General features: G+C 40.4%; 1 protein-coding gene across 1 annotated transcript in view; it reads left to right on the plus strand.

The window, feature by feature from the left end:
* CSMD1 (CUB and Sushi multiple domains 1) overlaps nt 1-27,276 on the plus strand; it is a 5,088,256-nt gene that overhangs the window by 3,319,870 nt on the left and 1,741,110 nt on the right. The window contains exons 27-28 of the mRNA XM_069235813.1: nt 2,792-2,983; nt 25,866-26,004. Of these exons, the coding sequence (XP_069091914.1) occupies nt 2,792-2,983; nt 25,866-26,004 (331 nt within the window). The remainder of the gene's footprint in view (nt 1-2,791; nt 2,984-25,865; nt 26,005-27,276) is intronic.

Genomic DNA, 27,276 nt, shown 5'->3' on the forward strand with positions numbered 1-27,276 from the left:
AATACAGTTTGTTCAAAAGTGAAATAAAATTGTTGAAGGCAATTGTAGGCACTGTCATTTTGCATAATAAAGCGCTAACGATGATGGACCAGTCGATTACATAAATAACCTAGGTGCGTTGATTGTTCAAAGTCATATCAAGGGACATTAACATCATATTGTCATTAACTGGGCAATTGAGTATGGCAAAGGTTAGAGGATAGCGTGATAGAATAATGTAAATGTGTAACGTATACTGTAAGCATGATTATTAGTAGCCATCACCCCTAGAGTATTATGTGACACAGAAGGAATACCACTGAATAGCAAACCAAACAAACTTGTTCAGTGAAGAACACAGTATTGATTGTAGGCCTCATTAATAGCATTTCAAGTGTTAAATAGGAGAATAATTTTCATTATGAGCGTCATAATTAGGTTTTATTTAGCACCAACGATGGAGATTTATTTTATGGGTGAAGTTTGAGGTTGTAAAGGACAATACATAATTCGAACAATAGGCGTTTGTTCATGTTGAGAAAATCTCAGTTATATTCGAAAATTAAATGATATGCACAGTGCATATGCGGTTTTAAGAGGCTGCTAACATCTGCAGCTAACCAGATAAAGAAACTGTTGAAAGAAGCTATGTAACTTGTGAGCAAATGAGGGATGACAACGTTTTAGTGCTACCAAACTGAATTACTCTCGACTTTTTTTTCTGGCTTTGCACTTCGACGGCCAGCATTACACTTCAGGAAATTATTTTCTTTTTTGTCTTAACATGTCAATCAACTTGTCTGACCATGGTAACACTGCATTGTTTTCCATTGACCCTTTATAAAATTGTATTGGGTAGGTCCAAATATGTATACACACATCGTAGCTCGGTAGAGTGAAACAACTGTAAAGTGGTGCCTACACATCTCTTGTTCCAAAATTTCAAAATATGTCCATGGCCAGATGTATCAATGGATTTTGCATTCGCAAACGATGTGAATCACAAAATTCCACCATTTGCGAATGTAAAATTGCCATTCAGGATTTATGAAAGAAATTCACAATAAAATAGCGATTCCTGAAAATTGCGACTTCGATTAGGGAATCGCAATTTGTGATTCCCTAGATAGGGAATCGCAGATAGGGAATACCTATTTGCGATTACCTTTTCTCTTGTACCATGCATTTCCTAAATGCAAATTTGGCATTTAGGAAATGCAATTACCACAAATTAAAGTTTGGTAGTAAGCATGTGCAATTTTTAAAAACGCATTACAAATGCATTTTTAAAAATGACATGTAGCACACACATGCCCCTTGGGCATGTGTGCACTTTACATGTCCACACATATTTTTTTGGGGTGCATCAAAGGGGGCCTTAGGCCCCCAGGACCCAGGGGTTTGCATTACTTAATTTGTGAATTCCTAATAGGAATTCGCAAATTAGGTAATACAAAACCATTCACACCTATGGGCCGACAGGCCCATAGAGATTAATGGAGTCCCATTCCCTAATTGAGACTCAGTAATAGCAATTGCGACTTTTAAGAAATCGCTATTACTGAATCGCAATTTTCATACATCCCATTTTGCATTTCTTAAATAGCGATTTCTTAAAAATCACTATTTAGGAAATGCAAACAGGGATGATGATACATCTGGCCCCAAATGTATACTGGGTGTAGAAAATTAGAATTCGCAAGTTAGCAATTGTAAATTGTAAAAATGCCTGTGCTTCTAATTAATACAGATATGCACATTACTTTTTCAAAAGGTTGGTGCACATTTTATGAAGTTGTGCCTAAACGATTGCACAGACTCATTTTCTTCGAATTATGACCCTAGACCAGTGGTTCCCAACCTGTGGTCCAGGGACTCCTGGGGGTCAGTGACAGCTCAGAAAATTAACTAATATTAAGAGATTAACAATGTGTGTATAAATGAAGTGGGTAAATGTAAAATTGAAATTTTTAAAACGTACTGTAAATGTCAAGGAATTTGAAATTGGAGGCTATAATTAAATTAGTATCCTCTGATTGATGTGTGGGTGTGTTGAAGACACACCAAACAGACTATAGTATGGAAATGTGCGGCTTCAATTGAACTTAGAAATGCTTCAATCTTCCTATTAATGTGAACATTTGTACTTTTTTATTTTGTTTGCAAATTTAATAAAATGTGTTATCATTTGGGTATGTGTTTGATGGAATGCTTGTCTCTACATTTTGTGTGTATTGTTTTGCGGTTCAAATCATCAACAGTGTTTAAACCTGGGTGCCGGCTTTCAGTAATGACTCATTGGGGGTCCTCAGATTCCAATAATGATATACTGATACAGTTGGGTTCCCCAGGTTCCAGTATTGAGAAAGTGAGGGTCCACAAAAGTCAGAAGTTTGGTAACTATTGCCACAGACACTTTATTTGTCTCTAACAAATGACACACAACCCTAAAATCACCACAGTCCTAGATTCTAAATTGTCTTAAAAGTCCGTCTAATGTTCTTAAAATTCTTCTCAAACGTCCATTACGAGCAGCACTAGAACAGAAATTAGATTTCCACCTGGAAATGAGTTTTTGGTGTGTTTTTTTTTGTACTTCCACCTTAGGCTTAAATTAGATGTGTACTATAGATCAAGAAAATATATAGTTTATTTAATCTAATGGACTAGTTTGCTTTCGTACTAACTGGGACACATTTCTAAAACTTATGAAAACTTAACTCACTTTACATAAATTATTTCTTTACACTATGAACACGTTCTCGTATTAGTTTTTTAATTGAGTCTACATAAATTATTCATTTTTTTGCAGCATCAATAGCAGCAACCTGCAATGACCCTGGAACTCCACAAAATGGAACTCGATATGGAGACAGCAGGGAACCTGGCGACACAGTTAACTTTCAGTGTGACCCTGGATACCAACTTCAAGGACAGGCAAAAATCACTTGTGTTGAGTTGAATAATCGGTTCTTTTGGCAACCAGATCCTCCAACATGCATAGGTAAGTGGTGAAATGAAGTTGAGTCAAATATTCTTCAATACTCTTTCAGCAAACTGTTGTTGATGGCTACGAGATACAATTTTTAAAATATCTTTTATCTGTTCCACAGTGCTATATGTTTTTAGCGAATAACCTTATGAAATATTACGCATTTAATAATATATTGTATGCTAATCGGGTACTTATGGATGTTAAAGATACCTTAATCAAAACAAATGAAAGCATAATAAAGAATTGAAGAGTGAACTAATTGGTACCTCTTTTGAAAGTGTCCCATATACATTTTGAATTTTTAACTGTCCATTATAGATGGTTAATTATGTGCTAAAAGTTAAGGTCAAGCTACACTTTCACTTTTTAGCGTTCTGTTCTGTTAAGAATTCGACGCCCCATCAGGGGTAGTAAGCATTATATATAAATATCACATGTAGTTCAACAGTTACTTATACTTACTAGACATATGTTGAAGATATAATGTTGCAAGATGGGTATAAACAAGAAAAATGTATTTATCTATCACTGAATCAAGGGTATATTAAACCAACACATTTTAAAGTGATGTTAATTAGCCAATGGCTCAATGGCTGCACAGTCTATGTAGTAAATATATTCAGCACTTCCTGTTTAGGTGCCTCACCGTCTCTACCCCAAAGTCCCAGCAGCCTTTTAACATTAGGAGAGCCATTATGAGCTGGCAGTACAACAGCCAGGTAATCCCTTTCTACCTCCATAGATACTGATAGTACGGACATTTGTTAATGTCAGGCAGGGACAGATTTGCCCCAATTGTTGTATTATCTTGGTTCTCCTTCGGAGAGCATTGTAAGCCTTACACATTTCATATTCATTGCATATTCAAGGAACCGCTGCCTTCTTAATAGCACGTCAGTCATTCATCTTAGAATACCTCTCCTTATGCCAACTGTACACTGCATGAAGGCTCTAGATCAGTGGTTCCCAACCTGTGGTCCGCGGACCCCTGGGGGTCCGTGAAGCCTCCACAGGGGGTCCGTGACTGCATAGAAAATTACATAATATTAACAGATTAGGTCCCCAGCTATTGGTAATGACACAGTGGGGGGGTCCCCGAAATCCAATAAAGATTCAGAGGGGGTCCCCGGGCTCCAGTAATGATAAAGAGGGGGTCCACATTAGTCAAAAGGTTGGGAACCACTGCTCTAGGTCTTTGGGTGGTCACTGTTAATCACCTGAGTAGATGTTTGCAGCACTCCCTCTTTGTACACAGACGCCAGTGACCTGGGTTACGAGGGTTTTTTCTTAGCCTGTTTCTATTACACATTTAATCCATTAGAACACTGGTTGATGCAGTGTGAAATAAAATGAATGTGTACACATTATATTTATACAACCCAGTGCTTAATTTGTAAATAAAAAGGTGCCGGTGCCCAATACCCTCCTCTTAAACTTGCAGATGCATCAATTAAATGTTTGGACACGGAATACTGAGGCGGCGTAATGCTGAAGCCGTCTCGGGCCTCTTCAATGCATTTAAAGCCAATCCCTGCCCCTTCAGCCATAATCCTGAAGCCATCTCGGGCCTCTTCAATACATATAAAGCCAATCCCTGCCCCTTCAGCTCACTCTTTCAGCTTTCTACTTTCTCAATTTGTGATGCTTTTTCGTTTTTCCCTTCCTCCGTCTGTCCCTTATGTTTCTTTTGCTCGCAGCAAATGCTTGAGGCAGAAGAATAAGCCCCGTCCATCAAAAATAAGTGCCGGTGCTCAGCACCGGAAACAATAAGCACAAACTAAGCACTGATACAACCCTTTCTTCGTGGTAATTTTTTTTTTTACTATATTCTATTATACCTCCTATGTCAAAAACGTAAAAGTACATGTACTTAAAAGAAACAGGAAATTTCAATATGAAAACATTCCAATAATTATTAATTGCCGAATTTTAAGGTCCTAATTTATTCACATGATTGTTAAAATTATATGTAGAATGTTGCCTTAATATACTAAGGCATAATTTCATATGTTGATGGGGTTTTCTATCACTTTTAATAGAGAAGCTGCCCATAGTGCACAGTACACACATATACCTGTGCATATTCAGTAATAAAATGGAAAACTCCTCACTTTAATCCTGAGACATGTGTCAGAATTGACTAGAGGCATGCTTGGTGAATCACTTTCTCGGCCACTTAAGCAATGAATGTTAAACATCGGAGACTGGCGTCTCTGCAGTGTCACTGGGCAGCTGTGTTTTGAAAATGCTATCTCATTTTAGCGATACTGATACCACTTAACTGTAATTATTTCACTCTCCTGGCTCAACACCAAGTCCAACAACTGAAAGAAGTAGAAAAAAACTGTGATTTGAAATTGAAATTGAATGAGTTAAATTTTTCCCTTACTCATTTCAGAACCTTCGAGTGCAGAAGGGACTTGGGGCCAGATGTAGGAAGCGTTTTGCATTGCGCAAACTGCGAAAATCGCAGTTTGCGCCATGCAAAACACGCATCGCGATGCACATTCCCATTGTGCGAGTTGGTACCGACTCACAAAATGGGAATGCGACTCGCAAATAGGAAGGGGTGTTCCCTTCCTATTTGCGACTTGCACCGCAATGCAGAATTGCTTTGTGACCACGAACGCGGTCGCAAAGCAATTCGCAATTTGCAGTTACCACCAGGGCCACACTGGTGGTAACCCATTCGCAAATTGTGAATGTCGCCATTAATGTTTTTTCAGAGCAGGCAGTGGTCCAGTGGACCACTGCCTACTCTGAAAAACCGAAACCAAATGGTTTCGTTATTTTTTTGTATTGCAACTCGTTTTCCTTTAAGGAAAAGAGGGTGCAATACAAAAAAAAACCTGCTTTCTTTAAAAATCAGTCACAGACTTGGAGGTCTGTTGTCTCCAGCAGGCCACCATCCCTGTGAGTACAGGGACTCGCTATGGGGTCGCAAAATGCGACCCACCTCATTAATATTAATGAGGTGGGTCTTTGCGACCCCATTGAGATCCTCAGACGGTGTCTGAGACACCATTCTGCATCAGATTTTGCAAATCGGAAATTGCGAGTCACACCGACTCGCAATTTCCGATTCGCAAAATCGGAGTTTACTACATCTGGCCCTATGTTGTCTCCGCTGCCTTTTTCTCCTTGCAACCACCCTACCCACTCACTCTTAGTTTTTTAATTGAAAATACTAGTAACTCATCAACTCCTCGTGGGGTTAATCAAACGTCAACTTTCCTGCCTCCAACCAAAGAAAAAAAATATTTCGAAATTATTTTCAAATTTTATAGGTATATTTTTCCTTCTATTTTTCCTTTACCGTCTATTTACCGTTCTAAAAAAAGGTGATAGCAGAATGTGCACACCTAAATATCCTCTTGGTCTTTGCGTGTTAACTTTTCTAAATCCTATAACATAAAACACCATTAACTTATAACCACACTCCAAATTGTAGAACCTCGGATAGTCAGAAAAATGTAACTATTTTAGTTATACCCTGAAACTTCCCTGAAGAAGTGAAATAAATAGGACCACCAATCCACTCCTTGGATTAGTCAGACTTGTTAAAAAACAAGAAAAAAGAAACAACCCCTAAGTTCAAAATCTTCGTTATGGGAACGTATCCTGGAGACAAGCAACACACCTGCCACCGCAGCTGCTCTTAAAAACATGAGATAGAGTTTGCTTACTGATTCCATGTTCATGCAGAAAGTGATGTTGCTTCCTGTTCTATCCAGAATGAGTGCACTGAACCTTTTTTAGGGATGCTTTGGCTTCACCAGTGAGTGGTGTGTTTCAAGAGCTGTATTTTAAAGGTTTCCGCACTTCCTTTTAGAATTGTGGAACGTGTTGAAAACCTGCCCACTCACGATTGCGGGCACTTGCTGGACCAATTGCTGGGGCTAGATTTCTCACGCACCTGTTTGTCTGGAGGTGATTGTTTAAGGCACATGGTTTGACTGGGTTTGGCTCCTGCACAGGCGTACTGCATTAAAACCTTCATTCTCTCATCAACATTCAGAAGGCAGGTGTCAGCCCATAGCTCAAGAAATCGCCAATATTCCATCCTACACATTTTCAAACTCAGTCAAGAGTCAGATTGTAACTGTCATTGTCACTGTAAAACTCACGGATTTTAAATGTTGTACGGGAGATTTTACTTTGTAGCGCAACATCCATGTGAAAACTGTAAGCAGGATTCGGATGAGAGTGCCCGTTTTAATTGTGATTCTTCTGTCTGGGGAGTAGTAGCCAAAGCCAGGTTGACCAGAGGTTCGCTTCTTGAAGTAAATCAGTGACACCACCGCAATGGCCCCTAATGCCCAAATCAATTACCTTGTGATAGAGGAATATTTTACAAAAAGATAACCAGTGACACTGAGCCTCGGCAGGATAGTGGAATCACGGGCAGAACATTTTCTACAAAAAGCTAACCTCTGGTGATAAATACTCACACACCTGGACCCAAGTTAAGCACTGATTGTAGAGAAACATTTTGTTTACAAACATTTGTAAAGGCAGTTACCATAGTATTATTATGCTTTTAGATATCAAAGATTATGGACTAATAATAAAGCAGTATTTTTGCTTCATTTAATTGATAAGTACAATATAAAGTATTAAAAACTTTATAGAAAACTTTACTTGTTATTTTCTTTTTTTTTTATTAGGTGAGTTTGCCTTACGTGCGTGCTTTATCTTCAAAAGTGTAGATAATATTCGAAACGTTGTGTTAAAGACAGGTGTCCATTTAATAAGGTCCTTTAGAAAGGATGAACGTGATGGACTTAGTGTACATATTCATTTTAGCTTCACATGATGTGCGGTATTTAAATCCTCTGGGGTCTAGGGCAAGATTATAAAATTAGTACTGGAGTACACTGAGAATTTCTACACATAATATTTGCACTTATTAGTATTCTGCACGTTGTCAAAGAACCATTCTTGCTCATTGGGTACTCTGTGCTGATTTCACACTTCATAACTTGCCAGAAAACAGACATATGGTTAACCGTGTGCTGATTCATCAGGAGGCACGCAAAAGATGCACATTTTTATTAGTGCATTATGGAAATAGACATCCATCAAGCTATTTGAAGAGCACTTCGCAAATAAATTGTAGTATCCTTTTTATTCTAATTGGTGATGTGCCAATATTATGATGCAAAAATATTGTTTTTCACATATGGGGAAGCAGATTCAAATAGCGCAGTTCAAGTGTCAGCAAGGAACAGTGCATTCACTGGTTTTCCCCGTTTGACTGAAATTAATGTATCTAAGCACGTTCTAGGTGATTGGTGCTACATCGCATTTTTAATATTAATAAAGCAACTCTTTCAAAAGTTATGACTAAACCATTTACCAAGAAATTCCTTCCTATACTGATGAGCATGAGTTACATTATTTGAATGTTGATGAAAAACACACTTTAAGTCAGATTTATTCCTCATATTGGAGACCATAATACACCAAATCCAACACTGTCTGAAGATGGGTGAGCTCTACTACCCTAGTTTCAAATGTGTGACTTCCTTATTCACCTTTGTTCAATCATGGTGTTAAAAATATGAATAATGTTATTTTCGAAAGTTGTATTTGTGCTGTCATCTTTGAAAGGCATCCTCGATAGAACACGAGCTTATCCTGAGAAAAGAAATGTTGCTGTAATAATAGCAGCAAGAGTTACACACAATAGGAATAACAAGCATTGTGGATCCTTTGTGGTAGAACTGACTATGCGGATGCGTCAGACTTGATACTATTCTTAACACATTGGAGGATCGATTGCCTTCACATTATGTTTTGTGTTATAGGTCTGATGGGCCTTTAAAGTCACTATCCCAATGTGTTATGTTTGTGAGAAACAATAGTTTCATGATATTTGGAATTTGGGTGGGAGAAAAACACTTTGAGAGGAGTAGAGCAACTTTGGCCGATGGATACATGTCGATGCATTTAAACAAACTTGCAAGGACAGTCAACCCTGTATAAAAGCAGATATTAAGAAAGTATTTCTGCCATGTCCTAGTCCACGTGCACTTCTCAAATTAATAACCACAGCTACAATCCACCTGAATAGAGTTCCTTGTAACAGCTTCAAACAAGCGTAGACCAAGGAGAAACTCTCCAACAACAACATGGGCTGAGATAAACTGCTGTAGATTGCAATACCACAACCATAGTCATGATAGGTTCTGTTGCCTCAGCACAGAGCCGAAAGCCTGTTTCTATGCACCTGCAGTGCCCGAGGTTGATTCATATGTCTAAATATTTCATCGAGTGAGTTATTGCATTTTTATCATACAGCACAGCTCAAAAATAGAAACAGACAAATCCTTTGCTCATTGTTTCCGAACTGTGCTGTTTGAGACATATTGGGTTTAATGAAGTCACATTACATACTACAGGCACTTTAAAACCTGAGCTCGGCTCTTTGCTGAGTTAATAGAGCCCACCATCATAGGGCATCTAGAGAAGCTATTTTTTTAACTTTAAAAATAAAGTAAATATCTTAAAGTAATATTGAAATACTTAAAGCAACAGGAAACGCTCCTTCAGAAGCCACATTACAATAAAAATTAGGACGGCCTAATATCAGCAATTCCTCTTCCGCAAATACAACCTCATGTTGATACAACTTCAAACCTACCTGCGAGCCATGGTCCAAATTGGTTAGAAAACACCTTGATTACTAGCATCCTTTAACTCTCATTATAACAATGAAATAATTGTCCGTACTCAGGTGCCAGACTCTTCAAAATTCTAGGGAGGAATGCCCATAATTTCACTCCCAGACAGAACCACGTGGACTCCTTCTTCAGGCGAACATTACACTTAACATATGTTGTGTCATTTTGGAGGAAACAATCGTAGACATGCCATCCTAATGAGCTGAAAAAATAACCATCTCACTAGGTCAGTGCAACGCATAAGAGGAACCTGCAGGATTATTGGTTCGAGCCGATTTAATCCCCTGGAATCTTTGCTTTTGAATTAACAGAGTCATACTGTAAACGCTGCTAAAATTGATTGGGAATGCTAGCTGCTAGTGTGTTCCTTTTATAAACAAAAAAAAGATGCCACTGCTGCCCAGTTAGGGAAAGGGGTGTAGGGAGGCTGCACATGAACAGGTCCACACATATGTGTGCATGCTGAGCTATTGGTACTACTGTTTGGCTCAGACTGGTATCCACACACCGGTATCCTGCCACATAAGGGACAATTCAGGGAATGCTGTTGACCTGGGAAGAGCCTTATAAAGTGAGTAGGCAATCAGAGCGTTAGTCTGAAGTGCTGAAAAGAGTATGTGCTTATGGATGTGAATGTTATGAGCGAACCATTCAACCAAAATACCCTAGTTAGCCCAAGAGATTAGTGAGGCATACCAATTTTAGGGAAAACAAGCCTCAGAAAAGCAAATATGATATTGGTTCCACCATTCCTTCTGACATGTTAGTTTTTTCATAGCTCCGAGTCAGTGCCAAATTTAGATTTCTACTTTTGAATTTCCACTGTTGACCAGTCAGAGGATCAAAAATATTCCCCACACAAGAGGGGCATTCATCTGGATTAGGCCTGGGCCTGGTAGAGGCAGGGGTGGGGACAGAACTTGAATTTGCTGATGGAACCTTCCACACTGCACTGTGCCTTGAAGAGCCCATCCCAATTAGAACTAATGAAGGCAGCTAGACCTCTAGAGCAAAGAACAGGAGTGGCTCTCCTTTGAGATTCTGAGGAAAGGGATCTGGCATCTGTGGCAGCTAGATGTGTAGCTTCAGGTTGTCAGAGAGGTCTTTCAGCGGACCACTTCAAGATACCATTTGGAAAGTCTCATGACTCTAGGCAAGAGGTTCGGACCAGGTGTCATGCAAGAATTTGACAGTGGTGCCTGCCTTCTGGAATTCTCCCCCCACTTAAGAATCCTCTTCACATGAGAGAGAAAAAGGGAGAAAAGATTAATTTTGCAGGACCCGGAAGAAGACCAGACCCTTGTCTGAGGTGCTGAGGCACCATAGACATAGTCTGGTTGGGACTTGTAGCTCCTCATTTTCAGGACCAACAGCATGGGCTCCCTTGTGCCCTTTGAGAGACAGTAGTGGGATGGAGGTGCTAGTGGCTTCTGGAGGAGACAGGTTCCCTGAGTATGTTTGTGGACTGGGCCCTTAAGAGTTCATCAGAGGCTGCCCCATGGCCAATTTGGGGGCACACAGGAGTCCCTCAAGAGGCCATAGGAGCCATGGGTCCTTAAGAGTGCAGGATAGAGGGGTTTCTGTCATGAGGGTGGTGGGATGCCACTGGAGGCAACCCCAAGCTGAAGAGTACAGCATGAGCTGGATGGAGGACAGGTCCCGAGGAGGGGGAGCAGTAACAGAAAAAAAATCAAGCAAGGAAAAAACAATTTGGAGGCCAGAAGGTCTGCTTAATCCTCTCCTTTTGTCTAAAGCCTGCCACCAGGAGCAGAATGCCTCCTCCCCCTTCCAAACCAGCCCAAGAGGGCCTGAGAAAACAGGATTTCTGGGATTCCCCCAACCCTGGAAGGGCTAAGGGCCCGAGGGTCGGTGCAAGAAACAAATATGAAAGATGGGAGACAGGCATGCCTGGAACCCTCTCTAGTGATGCTTTTGTCCCAAAGGCCCGTATCTTCCCAGGGACCTATGCGGATGATAACCTGGAACAAATGAGCCTAACTGCGCTCAGAGGATGATGTCATCCTCTGATGCTCCTCAAACCCTCATTCTCATGTCAGGCGAGGGCAGGTTACAGGACACAGAGCACAGACTCTCTCCTACTGGAATGCCAAATCAGCTGCTCCTTATGTCCAAGCAGAAAGATAAAGGTTTTCAGGTTCCATACTGGCTCTGGAGGAATGAGCTTAGCACGAGGGAAAAGCAGAAGCCACAGGGGCTTTGATGATCCGCTGTGCCCCTTTCATGGAGCTGTAGAATGGGTACCTGTTTGGGGGTCGAGCACAAGAATTAAAATAAAGAGAGACAAGGAGTGGGCCCATGCTTTGGAACAAATCGTTGTTTGCAGGGCAAGGCCTATAATAAATTATGCACACTGTCAACACATGAATTAACATTTTCTACGTCTCTGGTGCCCCATACAGGGTGGGTCACCACAAGAGGATTTGTTGGGTGTTGTGGCGGCTGCCAGATATTCAGCAGCCACCAATAAACTACCTTAGAAATTCTTCCCCGTAGCCTCACAGGGAGTTATATGGATTGCCCCAAGAGAAGTTTCAATAGTCTTCAAGCACTGTTGGAGCTTTGGCCCCTGTTGGAGTGTTAGCATGTTCAAAGTAGAGGACTGACTCATTCACACAGGTTGTTGAAATTAAAGTGTTTTATTGGCAAATATAATAGTGTATCTGCATATACTTTAATGAAGGTCACAGAAATGCTTTATTGACCATGACAAAGTTAAAAGTGAGCCATCACATGTCCCTTTGAACGCCATTGTAACAAGGTACCACTCTTAGTGATTTTAATGGATGGTGTTGACTTAAATTACCATGATACATTTGTGCTTTTATTTATGTAATGCCGCCTTGACAAGTTTTGTCCTTTGATACCTAATCCCCCTCATATGGAGTCTAATTCATTTAGGAAGTACTGTGGTAATCAGGACTGGGTTTGTTAGGGATGTTCATGATTAGGAGGGTGTCACCATAGGTATTTTAACCTTCTATCATATGGAAATGGGTAAATTAATGTGTAGTATTGAGTAGTGTGCAGAATAAAGTATTTTTCGTTTTTGTAAGTAAAAGCATTGACTGGGCAATGATTTACTGTATGTTGTTTGTTTTGTGCCTGCAGACTTGGGGTAACTATCCATGCCACCTTCCCTGGATGGGCATTGGACTGCTCTGGATAGCTAACCTGAGAGAGCCAGGGATACAGCAGAGTGCTTAGTCCCTAGTAGACGGAATGATGCATACTTATTGTTTGTGAAGGAACACCATCTTTTGTAACTAATAACCTACTTTCCTGCAATGCCCAAAATAAACCATGAAACTACATTCGTTCTGAAGGTATATGTTAGAAATATGGAATTAAATTCCACAATAAACTTTATGGATCCTCTCAACTACAATCATGAATGCACCTGCCAGTATCCCTTCACTTGTGGGTTGGAGATCCTCGTCTTGCTATATACTGCCTTGAATTGTTCACTACTCCATTGCAATGCACATAATGTATTTTGAGTAATGCAAAACGCAACCAAAAACAATAAAACATGGATGCTCTCTAGTTATGTTATTCTATGCATTCTTAGGGATCTAACAAAGGGTTGCTCGTTTTGTTAATCTGTTTCAGATATTATACTTACTTACGTATATTTAGTCCTTAATATAGCAAATCTGACCTCCAGAGAGGAGTCAGAGTGCTTTATACTGGTAGCAGATACGAACAGCAAACCTCATGTTACAGATAATGTGCCTGGACTTCAAACATACATATTATATGAAACAAAATAATTTTTAACAAATATGAAGCAATAATAAACCTGAAAGGGTTATCTGACAAAGTAGGAGACATTTAGTTCAATGGCTGAAACGCAATATAGTCAGCAACCTTACATAAGTTAGCTCAAATCTGAGCCAAGTAAAGAACAGGCAAAAGTCACGCTAATTTACAGATGCCACCAAGGGGTTTGACCTGACATACTATAAACCGTGTTGTGGTAGGGAATCTCCTATGTATGCAATAATTTCATGGTACAAAGTTAATTTGACAGGGTATAAACTGCAGAAAGAAATCGGGAAACGGAGATGTGAAGTTAGGAGATTAGAGTATGCGTCTTTTTGGGTTATGTATGAATGTCTTATTTATTCACAGATGAGTGTCCATAGTAGCCATGAAACATTACATTATTAATCTATCTGAATTATTTCCCATTAATTCTAAAACATTTCACAACACTGTAATTATGCACTGACCATACACCTTTTCTCACGCCTAAGTATGACATTTCCATGCTGGAACATAATTATTCTTGAGGTTTGGGGTCATCAATATCTCACTTGGTCAGTTGGACGTATTGTCCTAAAACACCAGACAAATGTACAGCATTACAGTTTGAAGATATTTTTGTTTGGCTAAATTACAAATCACCCGACCAGCAATTGTTCTTCCTTGCAAACTGCACTTTGCCACATTACAGTACTTGTGTTTCTTTAAGTCTTTGTAACTGAAAGCAAGTGCAAGTGTTTTCGGAATAAATGTCCTGCATAGCTCTTACGAGTCAAAATCATGTAGATTTCCTAAATCAATTTCGGTTTCTATATGAAATCTGCATTTTTATGTTTCGTCTCTGAAATGTCTGCTTTTTTTTAACACTAGAGTGTTAGTATTTTGGAATACTTAACCTTTGGACAGCAAGAAACTGCTAACCAAGCTCTCACTGGTTATGCTTTTATCCTAAAAACAAACAAAATTGATAGGGAACAATTTTAGGCATATTTGATGTTACTGTAGAGCCAGCAAGACATAGCCTAACCCACGCAGTGGGTTAAATGGGTTAAATAACACTATAGACACATACTCAGGGTTAAAATGTTAAGGCAAGCTATTTTGACATAAAGATCCTAAATCTGTGTTAGTGACCTGTAAGTGTGCTGCTCAATCGGAAGGCCAATATGTATGCTTCAGTGTTCACATGCAGAAGTTGTGGTAGACTACACATTGCAAAGACTCTGCTCCCTAGGAGCAAGGGCGTTGTCATGTAGAAAATGCACAGTACTACAAAAAAGATAGTTTCTGGGACTTTTGAAAGCAATCTGCAAAAATCCTAATTCTCACAACTTTATACCAACTGGTGAAAATACAATATTTCAGCAAATCTAGATCTTTAATCCAAATGTCACAAAAATTGTTTGTTAAACTACCGATACATTTTGCACTTCTCCAACCCGGTTAATAAGAACCAATATTGTGAGAAATTACTGGTGTTGATAATGTGAGTTCTTTACTTGGATCCTACACTATCAATGCCCACTCACATTATAAGGCCAACCCAGGCCAGTACATATCTCTGAAGGGGCCCTTCTGTTGCGGGCTTCCTGTCCACAGGTACCTGGCTGTTTAAAACAGTAGTCTCACATGTACAGCTTGTGCACGCATGTGATCAACCGTTCATGTATAACAAGCCCAGAGCCTCCTATTCTTTTTGCATAGCAGAGATTGTAAAAGGTGAACAACACTGCTGGTTAGTATTGTCAGTATATTTTCTTAGTTGTGAGATTCTACAAAGAAAAAGTAAATAAAAACAGATGATCAAATGTGAAAAATCCAGGGGGATTGAATGAAGAGAACCAATTTATTACAATTATGAACTGGAGGACTGCTCTGGTGATTTCATGATAGTGTTCCAACCAGCTCCAAAGTACTAAATTATGTTGTCTGCTAAATACATAATGGTCTACTGATTAAAGGATTTGACCCAGACAAAGGCTTCTCATCTATTTGTTTAGAATGCAGTTGTGAAAGAAGGAAGATATGTTTGACAACTTAGGCAGACAAAGATAGGCTGGACATTTTGCCTAAACAAATAACTACATTGAAACTTCACTCCACGGGTGACATTTTCCTCGCCCCTCTGTTACTTTGGGTAGTGAGGTGCCCAACTCTTTTATCCCTAACATTGCTATGGCAACACCTAGCTTACCCACTGAGGTCACCCAGCATTTGAGCAATCCCACCATGACCAACAGGGTCCGGGGGCTTAGCTTGCTTTAGGCCATGGGGTCTGCCTCCCAAGCCAAGTACAGTGCTGCAATGAAGGCCAGCATCCAGCAGAGGATACTGGCAACTGTCATAATTTTGAACCACAACCTAAGATCTCCATTGACATGTGTGTGAGCTGTTTTAGGGTCAACTGTGGGTTATTGGAGCCTCTCTTGCTGTTTAGATTGGGGGGCTAACACGTCCTATGACAGAAACCTTTCTTCCACCCTCCCGTCTGTCAGTGTAGTGGTGACAACTTGTGCTGACCAGCTACCTGATTGCTCAGGACTTCTTTGTGGTCAGGTGAAGCCTTACCAGTGACAATTATGGGCTTCCCTCTTACTGGGTCAGAAGGACCTTGGCTCACCGGACCTCTCTTTAGGAGTGGCTTACCTTTCCTCCTCTTTTTCCCTTTCTTTTGCGATCCCTTTCTCCTAATTGTAGGGACTGGCTGTCCAGGATCTTTGGGTTGCAGCACGCCCTGGTGGATTGCCCCATCTGGGATCAGACTAAACTCTGGGCAGCCACTGACTAGGATACAATCTAAGGGGAGGTCAGCACTGTTTACTACATTATACCAGCCAAGGGTACCCTCCCTCTCCAGGGGCACTATGGCTACAGGTTTGGTTGTGACCTCACCTTGGGGCTACCCTCACTCACTTGGTTTCTCCTGGCACATACATGTCTGGGGACACCAACCTATCACTCACTATAGTGTCACTGGCACATGTGTCTCTTAGGCCAGTGATAGGGATATTATTCACCTGAATGGAGTGGAAATACTTACTTCCACCATCAGGGATCGCCAGCTTACCACGTGGACCTGTCTACCAGCAAAATGCTAAGAGCACCTCCTCATCTGAGGTGTCCTCTACTAGGGCTACACTGGACAGCCCAGTGCAAGCCACCTTCATGGGACGGGCTGCATCACCTCTGAGGTGTCCTGTCTGCTGACAGTCAAAGCAGGAACTGGGACTAACCGCAGCTATCTTGTCACATTTCACTGGGTCAAAGTTTGAGGCAGACGGTGATGGAGCCTAAGTTGGATACACTGAGCGGTAGGCCTCGTCAATATTTTACCTTCGGACTTAGTCACCTTGCTGGAGCTTTTTCTCTCAGTTTAGGTCTCCTCCTCAGGCCAGCTTTTGGTTCAACAACAGCAGCTTGGCTCAGCGCAATGCCTTGGTCAACTCCTGAAAGTCTCAGAGATGACAAAAAGCTCCAGAGCTTCAGCAGGGCAAACCTGAAGTTCAGGCTGGGTCGCAGTTCGTCAGGTCGGTCCATTTGTCCTCTTATGGAGCTTTTTGACAAAAGTTTTGCAAATGGTTCCAAACGTCTGGACATTCTTCCAGAAGGTACTTTTGGTATCTTGAAATATCCAGAATGACAATCCAAGGTTCCATAAGCTCTGAGTTGCTCCTTTGAATTTGGGATTGCAATTCCTACAATGCACCAGGTCAAATCCTTAAAAGTCCACTAGACCCTTTGCAGCTGGGCCCTTCTTGCAGGAGTTGATGCAGGTGACTCTTGGTAGCTCCTTTATACCTATACAAGGAGTCCACTGCTGAATCCTTTGAAGCAAGGTAAAGTCCTTTCTTTGTGAATCCGAGAGTGTGCCGCAGGTATAGTCTTTGTGAGTGCAATTGATCTTGGTGCAGACCATGAGTTCAGCAGGGCACTCATTCTTCTTGATGTTTGCAGACAGGGAATTGAGTTGCTGGGCTGCTCTCCCACTTTTATCCAGGTTTCTGGACTAGAAAGCAGGGGTGCACCCCTGAACTATGGGGTACGGGACGCCACCCTCTATGGTTACCACTTCCTGAGATGTGTGGCACATTTTTGTCCCTGAAAGTATTGTTCCACAAAAATCCAAAATGGAGAAAATCTCTCTTGGAGGTTCAGGTCTGGCTAAGTTCACCCACAGGTGTGGGTAACTTTCCCCTTACTACCCTCTCTTAATCTAATTACAGGGGCCCCATCAGGCTGGGCGTGCAGGAAGTGGGAAAGGTCTGGTTTCCGTCCCACCTGTCTTTTCCTCCTTTGAAGACCAGTTTGGGCACCGAGCCCTATTCCTGCTCTGGCATCTGCTGCTGTAGTTCTCCTCCCACCACAAGGTTCCTTTGCCTCAGGCCAAACTAACCACTTCACACCTTATCAAAGCAGCCTGGCCGGACAGTCACAGGTGGACCAACCAGGAGAGGCTGTTACAGGGCTAACTTTAGGTAACATTAGGAAATAGTTCTAAAACCCTTTCCCTGTAATAGTTTTGATAATTCTAACATTGGCAAATTGTTAGATGTATCTTAACTGTTATTTTGACACTTTAAATCAAATTGTTAGTCCACTCTTATCAAAAGATAGACTTTATTAATGTCAATTAAAGCCTTCCCATGTTAGCCTATGGAGCTAATGTACTACAATGGGGAGAAACGTAATTGGCAGTTTTTCCCACATTTGTAATGCCCCTGCTTTGATTACAGTGCATCTGCCCAACCCTCGGGGCACCTCTGGTAGATCTTAGGGTGAGTATATGTAAAAATAAGGTAGTTTAAAACTTTATAAGTACTTTAGTTCTAAAGTCGAATTCGGACTTGGTCTTATTTTAAAAGCAGTCGGCAAGGCAGGGCAGGTTTTTTAAATAATAGCAGGCACCACATCAGTGCACACTTAAGTGCATTCAATCTGCTGGGCCTCAACACAAACATGTTCTACCATTTACTAGGGATTTACAATATACCTTTTTACACAGAGCACTGGCCTTGGGTCTGGTTAGCAGAGCCCAGGACACAGAGTCAGAAAACACCAGTTTCAGTCACAAATGAGGGCAAAAAGTGAGGAGATATCTGAAAAAAGCCCAATTTTCTCACACAAAGGAACATAATCTTTGGATTCACCTTAAAGTTGGCATTTCTAGAGACAACTTACACCCTACTTCCTAAAAGAAGAGGGGGAAACAAATACGTATTCAGCATGCATTTGTTTAGCTTTGATCATAAGGAGACTGACCTTGATTAGCATGGGCATACTGAGAGGTGCTTTTATGAAGCTGAATGGGAGGAAACTGTGTATCCCTCTCCTTAATCATACCAAATAAACCAAAGAGTAGTAGTTCATCTGGTAATATTTGAAATAAAGAAATAGCAGTAATGCAAAAATCTAGGAGGGGCCAGAGGATCTCAGAACAGAGTGGAACTTTGCTGCCCTATAGAAAATCAGCAGACACAAGAGAAACCAATCTTCTTCTGTTGCCCATAAGAGAGTATTTAATAATCCTATATTCCATTAATATCTGTTGACTGTTCACCTAGGAAAGGATCCTGAAAGGTTAAGGAAAATGGAAGCATCCAGGGAAAAGGTCTTCTCTTCAGCTTTTGATAATGTTTTAATGTGGACATTTATCTGCTTATGTTTGACTGGGACAAAGGGACAACCCTTCTCAAATAGATACAGACTGCATGGTACTTATTATCATGTTAATCCTACTGCAAGCTTACAAGTATGATATTCGAGACTTCGATAGGAGAGAGAAAAGAAGGTAAATATCTTCTGGGACCACTTTGATCACAGTTTCCGGCCTTGCTCTGATGAAAGAATCTGAACTATAAAAAGGTTTTTAATGTGTTGGTTGTGACACACAATGAGGCTTTGCCTTGCCCTCCCTCCTTTGCAGTCATGCATGAAAGGTGGTTTGATCTAGGAAAACACTTCTATTGAATAGCATTGCAAAGCTAACAAAGTGGGATTACACCATTTTATTTGGCTAATAAATTATGATTGATGGGTGTTGAAGCCCATAAACATGTTATTACTGACTTGTGGGATACCCAGTGTTTTCTACAGATTCTTTTTTAAGTTCCTTAACATTTCATAACTTAAGATTTGTTAAACATTTTATGTATTTTAGGATACTTTTTAAGCATTTCATTGCATTCTTTTTTGCTAAATTGTTTTTTAAAAATTCCTTTTATAGATTTCTAAACTGTAATCTCGTTATGGTGCTGTTAAATACCACATGTATGTCTACTCACGACAGCCTGAGGTTTTGTGACAAACTACCAAGGCTAAGCTGAGGATTTCTCACACAAATATGCTTTTAATGTAGGGGTGACTTTGCAGGACCTCACCCACTGTTCACATCAACACTGAAATATCTCTCTCTCTCTCCTTGCTCTACTCTGCAAAATCTCCATCAATCATAGTTTCTCAACACAATAATGACTGTATGGCCCCAGCCGTCAAGCCTTTCCATTTTATTCCATTGTAGTATTTTTTTTAGCAAATTAACTACAAAGAAGTGCCATTCTGTGGAAATTAAACAATTCAACGTTCAGTTAGAGATTCTGACACATTGGTTGAAAGTGTGAGACTGACAACATGATACATGGACACAGGTATCCAATACAGGCACATTTTGATTATGCATCTTGGTGAATCTAAGGGCCAGATGTATCAAAGGATTTTGCATTCGCAAATGGGGCGAATCGCAAAATTCCACTGTTTGCAAATGCAAAATCGCCTTTCATGATTTGTGAAAGGAATTCAAAGTGTAATTTTAAGGAAACCCAAAAATAGCGATTCCTCAAAATTGCGAGTCCAATTAGGGAATACCTATTTGCGATTACCTATTCACATGTCTCATGCATTTCCTAAATGCAAATTTTCCATTTAGGAAATGCAATTACCACAAACTCAATTACAAATGCATTTGAAAAAATGACATATAGCGCACACATGCCCATTTACATGTTCACAAATATTTTGTTGGGGTGCATCAAAGGGGTCCTTAGGCCCCAAGCACCCTGGGATTTGCATTACCTAATTTGTGAATTCCCAACAGGAATTCGCAAATTAGGTAATGTAAAACCATTCGCACCTATGGGCCTACAGGCCCATAAGGATGAATGGAAGCCCATTACCTTATTGCGATTCAGTAATAGAGATTGCAACTTTTAATAAATTGCTATTACCGAATCGCAATTTTCATACATCCCATTGTGCATTTCTTAAATAGAGATTTCTTAAAAATCGCTATTTAGGAAATGCAAACCGGAATGATGATACATCTGGCCCTAAACATCATGCAATCAGCAATTATTTAAAGACTGATCGTCTTTTTATCCCACAATATCATTACGTACATCAACACTTACTGATGAGTGATGAGAAAAAGAGACCAACATTAAAATTACAGTAGCAAAATATAGTCCAAGAATTATCTAAAAGGACAAAAAAAATTTTAAACATCAGCAGCAATGTTGTGATAAAGAATTTCACAATGTGCACTAAAAGTGACTGGGCATCATAAGTATCACACATACTCGCTTGCTAGTCATTCTCTCAATTGAATCCTGGAAATATATGATCATCAGAAAATTCCAACAATAATTTCACTCACAAAATTCATAAAGATCAGCACAAGCCTGTGTTTCATCTGTTAATTTATTTATGAAATACACATCAATGTCCATTGATAAATGTTTGTTTACATTAGCCTAGATCCTTCCTTCTTGTCTATATGCTAAAGTTTGTTTGTTAATATACACTCAGTGCCATTTCTTAGAAGTTGGGGAACTTTCTGAGCATGAGATACTATAGTGCTATATCCATCAACTGAAGATTAATAAGTAGGACAATCCTCTGCCTATTTGAGAAAGAAAGTTTGATTAAAGCTAACAATGGCTGCCTTTGTCAAGTCATGCTTGTTTGTTACCTGCATGTAAGTGGCACAATAAATTTAAAAGTGTGTTGATAACGAAAATGAAGTATAAACAATGGATTATTAAATTGAAAAGATCTTCCAGCTCTGATGATTAGGACTAATGGATACTTAAAAAACATACTGAAGAATTAAACAGTGAAAGTAGTTTTATGTTCACAATTCTGATCATGCAGTTTACGAACTTGTGTTTATCTATATAATAATCTCCATATTCCCGAATCAGTGTTGCCTGGAAAATCCCAACACTAAATACCTCACATTGTGCAGTGCATATTGCTCACCTAACCCAGAAACAGCAAGCATGTTTATTGATCCTTTTTCTATTAATCCTCATGTGAATTCATAACTTAACCCATTCCTATCAGCAGTATTTCTTCTGTATCCAACCACAGCTATTATTTGTCAGGATAATTCCTGCATTCACTTCATAAGCAGCAGGAAAGCCGAAGAACCTTCTCGTCAGTGACTTATCACCCAGTTACTTACTTTGCATCTATCTATCTGAGGACCTGCCCAACCAGGTTGCCCTTTCACCACACTCCTGTTTCTCTCAGCTGTACATGGGTGTGCCCCAACCACTGGCTATTGACTTACTCTTTTCCATCCGCTGTTCACTATTGTGTATTTGATATGATTCCCTTGCAAGAACCATTATTGTGTAATTTCATACCAATCAACCATATCATCAGGTATTATGCAGTGTACAAGCACATGTATTGAGTGGGGGACCTTACTTCACCCTTCTGTCTACTGTGCCTCAGTATCAACACCTTCTAGTGAATCACTCCGTATTTTATGTAGCTTTCACAACTCTGACTGCTGCACCAATTACCCCATGCACTTCAGTTAGGGATTATGAAGGTCTATTAGCTAACCTATTATAGAAGGTGTGCCCAAACATCAATACCAGAATTGTGCTGCAGCTACATGTTGGGATAGAAATTCACAAACGTCCTCCTCCTCCATCTCTACAGTACCAGTTTTTACATGCCTAGCGTTAACCATACCTTAGCACATATATATACACATTTATATATTCATAAACATATATACATTTATTTATTTATTCTGAGAGCCCAACATGAAAGATGTATACAAGTGGAGTGTGAGGTTCCCCAGTGAATCAGAAAAGGAAACAGAACAGACAGTCAGCTGGGATGGGTCTTGGCAAGCAGATCAAGGAGATGTGATTTCTCAGAAGCAAGAGTCCTCACGCTCCCAGATGGGTGTCATGATTCATCATTAGTCAGCTCCTCATTGGGCCGTGCTGCAATGCCCAATGGACCCCTGAAGGGGGCTATTTTGTCAGAGGTCTTTCAAAATAAGATGACACGATGAAGTGTAAGTGGAGGTGCTGTTTGTGTAGACTGGTATAAGTGTGGTTTAAAAATAACTAAGAGAGACCCTGAATGTTTTAACATGTAGGACCTCTAGTTATAAATAAAAAACAAAGGGTGGCTGTGTTGGAAACAATGATATGTTACAACTCACAGGGAAGTGAGAATGTCAGTCAAAATGTGTCATGCCTTATAAAGTCCCTGCAGATCTGGGCACCTCATCAGGACCCCATAACCTAATCCAACAATGATTGGGGTTACAATAGTGGTAGTTAGCAACAGTAGCCAATCTTAAAAAGTCACCCTCAAAGTGTAGGGTATACCTTATGATATGTAAAATCTGACCCAATTTGAGTAAATAAATAGCCCCTTCGGTGAATGCAGAGACTGCACTAGCTGCAGAGTTAAAGGTGTCCAGCACGCTATGAAACCTGCAACCTATCCTCACTGCCACCCAAACAAGCTCTGCTGTTGTGCTGCTGGGTTAAGAGGCTTTGGGTTTCCTGCATACAAGCACAAATGCACAAACATGTGGACTGATTGAGTGGGACTACAGTTCAGCTCAGCCAGATATCCGTGCACAGTAACCTGTCTCAGAAGAAACCCATCAGGAAATAGTATTGTATTGGCATAGGTCTTGAAATGTGAATGGGCATTCATAGTTTGTCTGCAGTGCTTAACTGAAAAGGGTGTGCCCAATGTATTTTACATTATGGAATAAATTTGCATCAAACTACATTTTTGCCAAAAGTGGGCCTCATGATAAGCCTGGCACACCAGTTATATGATAAGAATGGATCCCAAGTGCAGATGCAACGTCACTTTTGTCATCTATGCACTCCTTTTGGCACTTGAGGATTTGTAATATTTTACTGACTTGGCTCCAAATGCTGTTCTCCTACTGGGGAAAGCTCTGTTAGCCAGCTGGAGGATCAAAAGATTCCTTGTGGAAGAGGACCACTTACAAGTTCTTGGGACTGTTTTAGGAAAGAAAAAGGTGGGGATGGAATCTGCATGTAATAATTACATGTTGCACTTCACCAGCCTTTGGAAACCTCATTGCAACAAGGACATAGGGGACAATGCCATGCCTCTGAAACCAATCACAGTAGGTGTTAACTGTTGACATTCTGAAGGAAGGGAACCAGACAGTTTTGGCAGTTACAGTTGTGATTTAAGGTTGTCAGACAGGTCTTTCAAGAAACCACTTCAAGTTGCCATCTTGAAATATATTAAAATGCTCTGCGTGTGCAGGAGGGCTGCAATGGGGTAGAATGATGTCAGAACGTTCCAACTCCACTTAAAAGCACGTACACATGAAAGAGAAAGGGAGGGACAAGATGGATTTTTCATTAACCTGAAGAAGATCAGAGAATGTCAGGGGTGCTAGAGAACCCTGGACTTGTATTTGAAGGGTCTCTGTAGCTCCACCTCTCCACTTCCCTCTTATTCTTTCTGAGAGTGAGTAGAGGGGTGGACCTGCTGGGGAACCAGGACAAGGATTCCCCTGGAACTTCTGAGATCTGAGCCTATTTGGGGGGGTAAACCTCATCAAGGGGCCACCCCCTAACATCTTCCATTGTGTGAGTGTCTTTCAAGTGACACAGAGGCTATTGGACCTAAGAAGTATGGGCATGGAGAGAATTCTGCTTTGAGGGCTGCTGGGTACTGCTGGAGGCCACTCTAGGCGGAAAAGAACACCAGGTGTTCAACAGATGACACATCCTGAGTATGGAGCTAAAGCACAACATAAAAATGTAAAACATTAAAGGCCAGGAGTCCTAATGGCGAGAGCCAATTACCAAGAGCAAAACAACATTAACATTGTCCAAATTAGCACAACCTGGCCCATGAAAACATAGGAAAAAAGGGCCACCCCAGTGGACTCAGTCCAGCTGCAATATGAGTAGCATCACCCTCCCATTTCTCAAGATATCTCCAAGGAGGGCATAGAGCCCCCGGGGGCCTGCACAAGAAAAAATGGAGGATAAGAGAGGGCATTAATGGGGCCTCCTACCCAGTGAGGCTTTTCTCCCTAGGAACCACAATCTCTCCAGAATCCCAGAGACTGATACAACAACAAAGTCCACCAAACAAGGATAATGAACACCTCTGCGCTTACTGCAAAGTTGCTCCAGGGAGGCAGAGTCCAAAGATCAAAGCTGTGTTTTTCCTCTGCCCCACATGTATATGTCTGAGTGGGCAAAGAGCATACCATGCTACAACAACTTACCTGTATAGATGCAAATGTGAGGATCTAAGATGTCGACTCCTGCTGATACAGGTGTTGGCCGAGGTGGGGGCCTGATGAGCACCAGAGAAGTTTGTGCATAATTAACTTTTATATGAAACATCACCAACTGGACAATGATTTATTGAGAGTTGTTTGTTGTGTGCCTGCGGACCGGGGTATTTGCCCACACCACATCGCCTGAGTAGACTGTGGACGGCTCTGCCTCGCTACCCTGAGAGAGTCAGTTGTTACAATTTGGTCCTTAATTACCAGGAGAGAGAACTTTGCAGACATATTACTGGTGAAGGACCCACATCCTTCTCAATTAATAACCCACTTTCTTACACGTTACTTATATTCTGGTGGGTAAAATAAACTTGCAAAAAGCCATGCCTCTGTGTGTACTGGTAATTGTCACCACTAATTTGTATTTAGCAAATATTCCTCATGGACAATTTGTGTATTTTAATGTAACAGTTTCAAAATTACAGCAACTGGCAGCATGAGTATCCTTATACTGTGTAGCTTTATTTGAATGTGTTTGAATGCATAAGTATGTCAATTTCGGGGGTTGTACGCCCCTATTCATAATAGACTTTATTAACTGTTAATGTCGTTTCAAGACACAGATGCTGAAAAGACAATATCCAGTAAAGATAACAAAAGTCGTTCTAAACGAGATAGTAAATTATATAAGTGTCTTCTATGCTGTTTTTTCTTAGGAGAATTGCGTGATAATTATTTTAAAGGGAAAGCAAATTTCGCATCTGAAGACGTACGATCCTAACATGGAAATCATTATTCTAAAACATACTCCGTTATGTTCAGCTTAACATCTGATCTTTCTATTTTTCTATTTCCTTTTATGTTGTGACAGCTGCGTGTGGAGGGAATCTGACGGGCCCTGCAGGTGTTATTTTATCACCTAACTTCCCGCACCCCTATCCTCCTGGAAAAGAATGCGACTGGAGAATAAACGTGAATCCAGACTTTGTCATTGCCTTGATATTCAAAAGGTACAATTTCCAAAGGAACACCACAATTTAGCAAGTTTTAAATGTCAAATTCAAAAATTGCTTCATCTATCACTTCATTGTGCGCTTAATTACTTTTCCTAGCTGTGCCCCGAGCTTGTAGCTAATGCCTTCCCCAGCAGTGTTGCCAAGTCGAAGAAAATATATTACATGGCTTTTACATCAGTTTTGAATGCCATTCTTCTACATTGAGTAGCAGAAACAAGAGAAATTGGTCAAATATGCTTTCCAACAATAGTTTGAAAAGATTTGCATTTGAAAAAACGTTAGCAAGACGATTCATGGGTTTTGTTTATGTCAACAAAACCGACTATAATATATTTGGAGCATATTTCATAGTAACCTTTACACACTCATACATTTTAAATCTATAATTAAGCAGAACACATTGTTCTTTCACATCTTTCACATCTGTGGCAATCTTTGTTACTCTGAGAGACCTTACACAACATATGTGCACAATACGAATAAACATGTCCGTTCCATTGTGTTAACGAAATCGTTCACACCTACAGACATGCACATTTTGGAAATACCTCAAGACTTAATAACCCCACTCATAATTATTCTGTTGACACCAGCGGTTCTTGTTCACAGACCCAAGGAGCAACACAGTTACCTTCTTTCTATTTCTGACATTGCACCACTGGCGTGACCTCATTATCAAGTGTCAAAAATGCAAGCACCAGTTTTGATAAAGTATAGGGATGTGTTTGTAACACTTAACAACATTCTAAAATATCGCGTGGAGTTGTAAAAATGGTCGCATGATCTTATTAGTTGTGTTAGAGATATTATCTGTTTTCCTTGGCATATGTTGGAATTAACCATGTGCCAACAATTAAGTTTTATAATCAATTTGAAATAGATAAATATATTGGTTTGGTACTGAGATAACTTTGGAAGTGTTGGAATAAAACCTAATCAATACTGCTTAGTTTCGATTTCAGAGTACATTAGTGATATTTTATATCTTTTTCAAAAGATGCCATTCCCACCTCTCACCAAAGCTCCTACTTACAGAATATAAGCCACATTGTCCACCCCCCATATCCTTGTGAGTTTTGATAGAATAAAAACTATGGGGGTCACTTCAAGTTTGGCGAATGGAAAGCCCATCCAGCAAACTCCTGACAGGGTAGCTGCCTACACGCCGACAACCCTGCTGGAGTCATTATGAGGTTCCTGCTAGGTTGGTGGGTGGTAACCTGAATGAGCATTGTGATGGTGCTGGGCAGGAGGGGGCCTGCACTG

This window comes from Pleurodeles waltl, chromosome 5 (assembly GCF_031143425.1).
Source record: "Pleurodeles waltl isolate 20211129_DDA chromosome 5, aPleWal1.hap1.20221129, whole genome shotgun sequence".
Classification (NCBI taxonomy): domain Eukaryota; kingdom Metazoa; phylum Chordata; class Amphibia; order Caudata; family Salamandridae; genus Pleurodeles; species Pleurodeles waltl.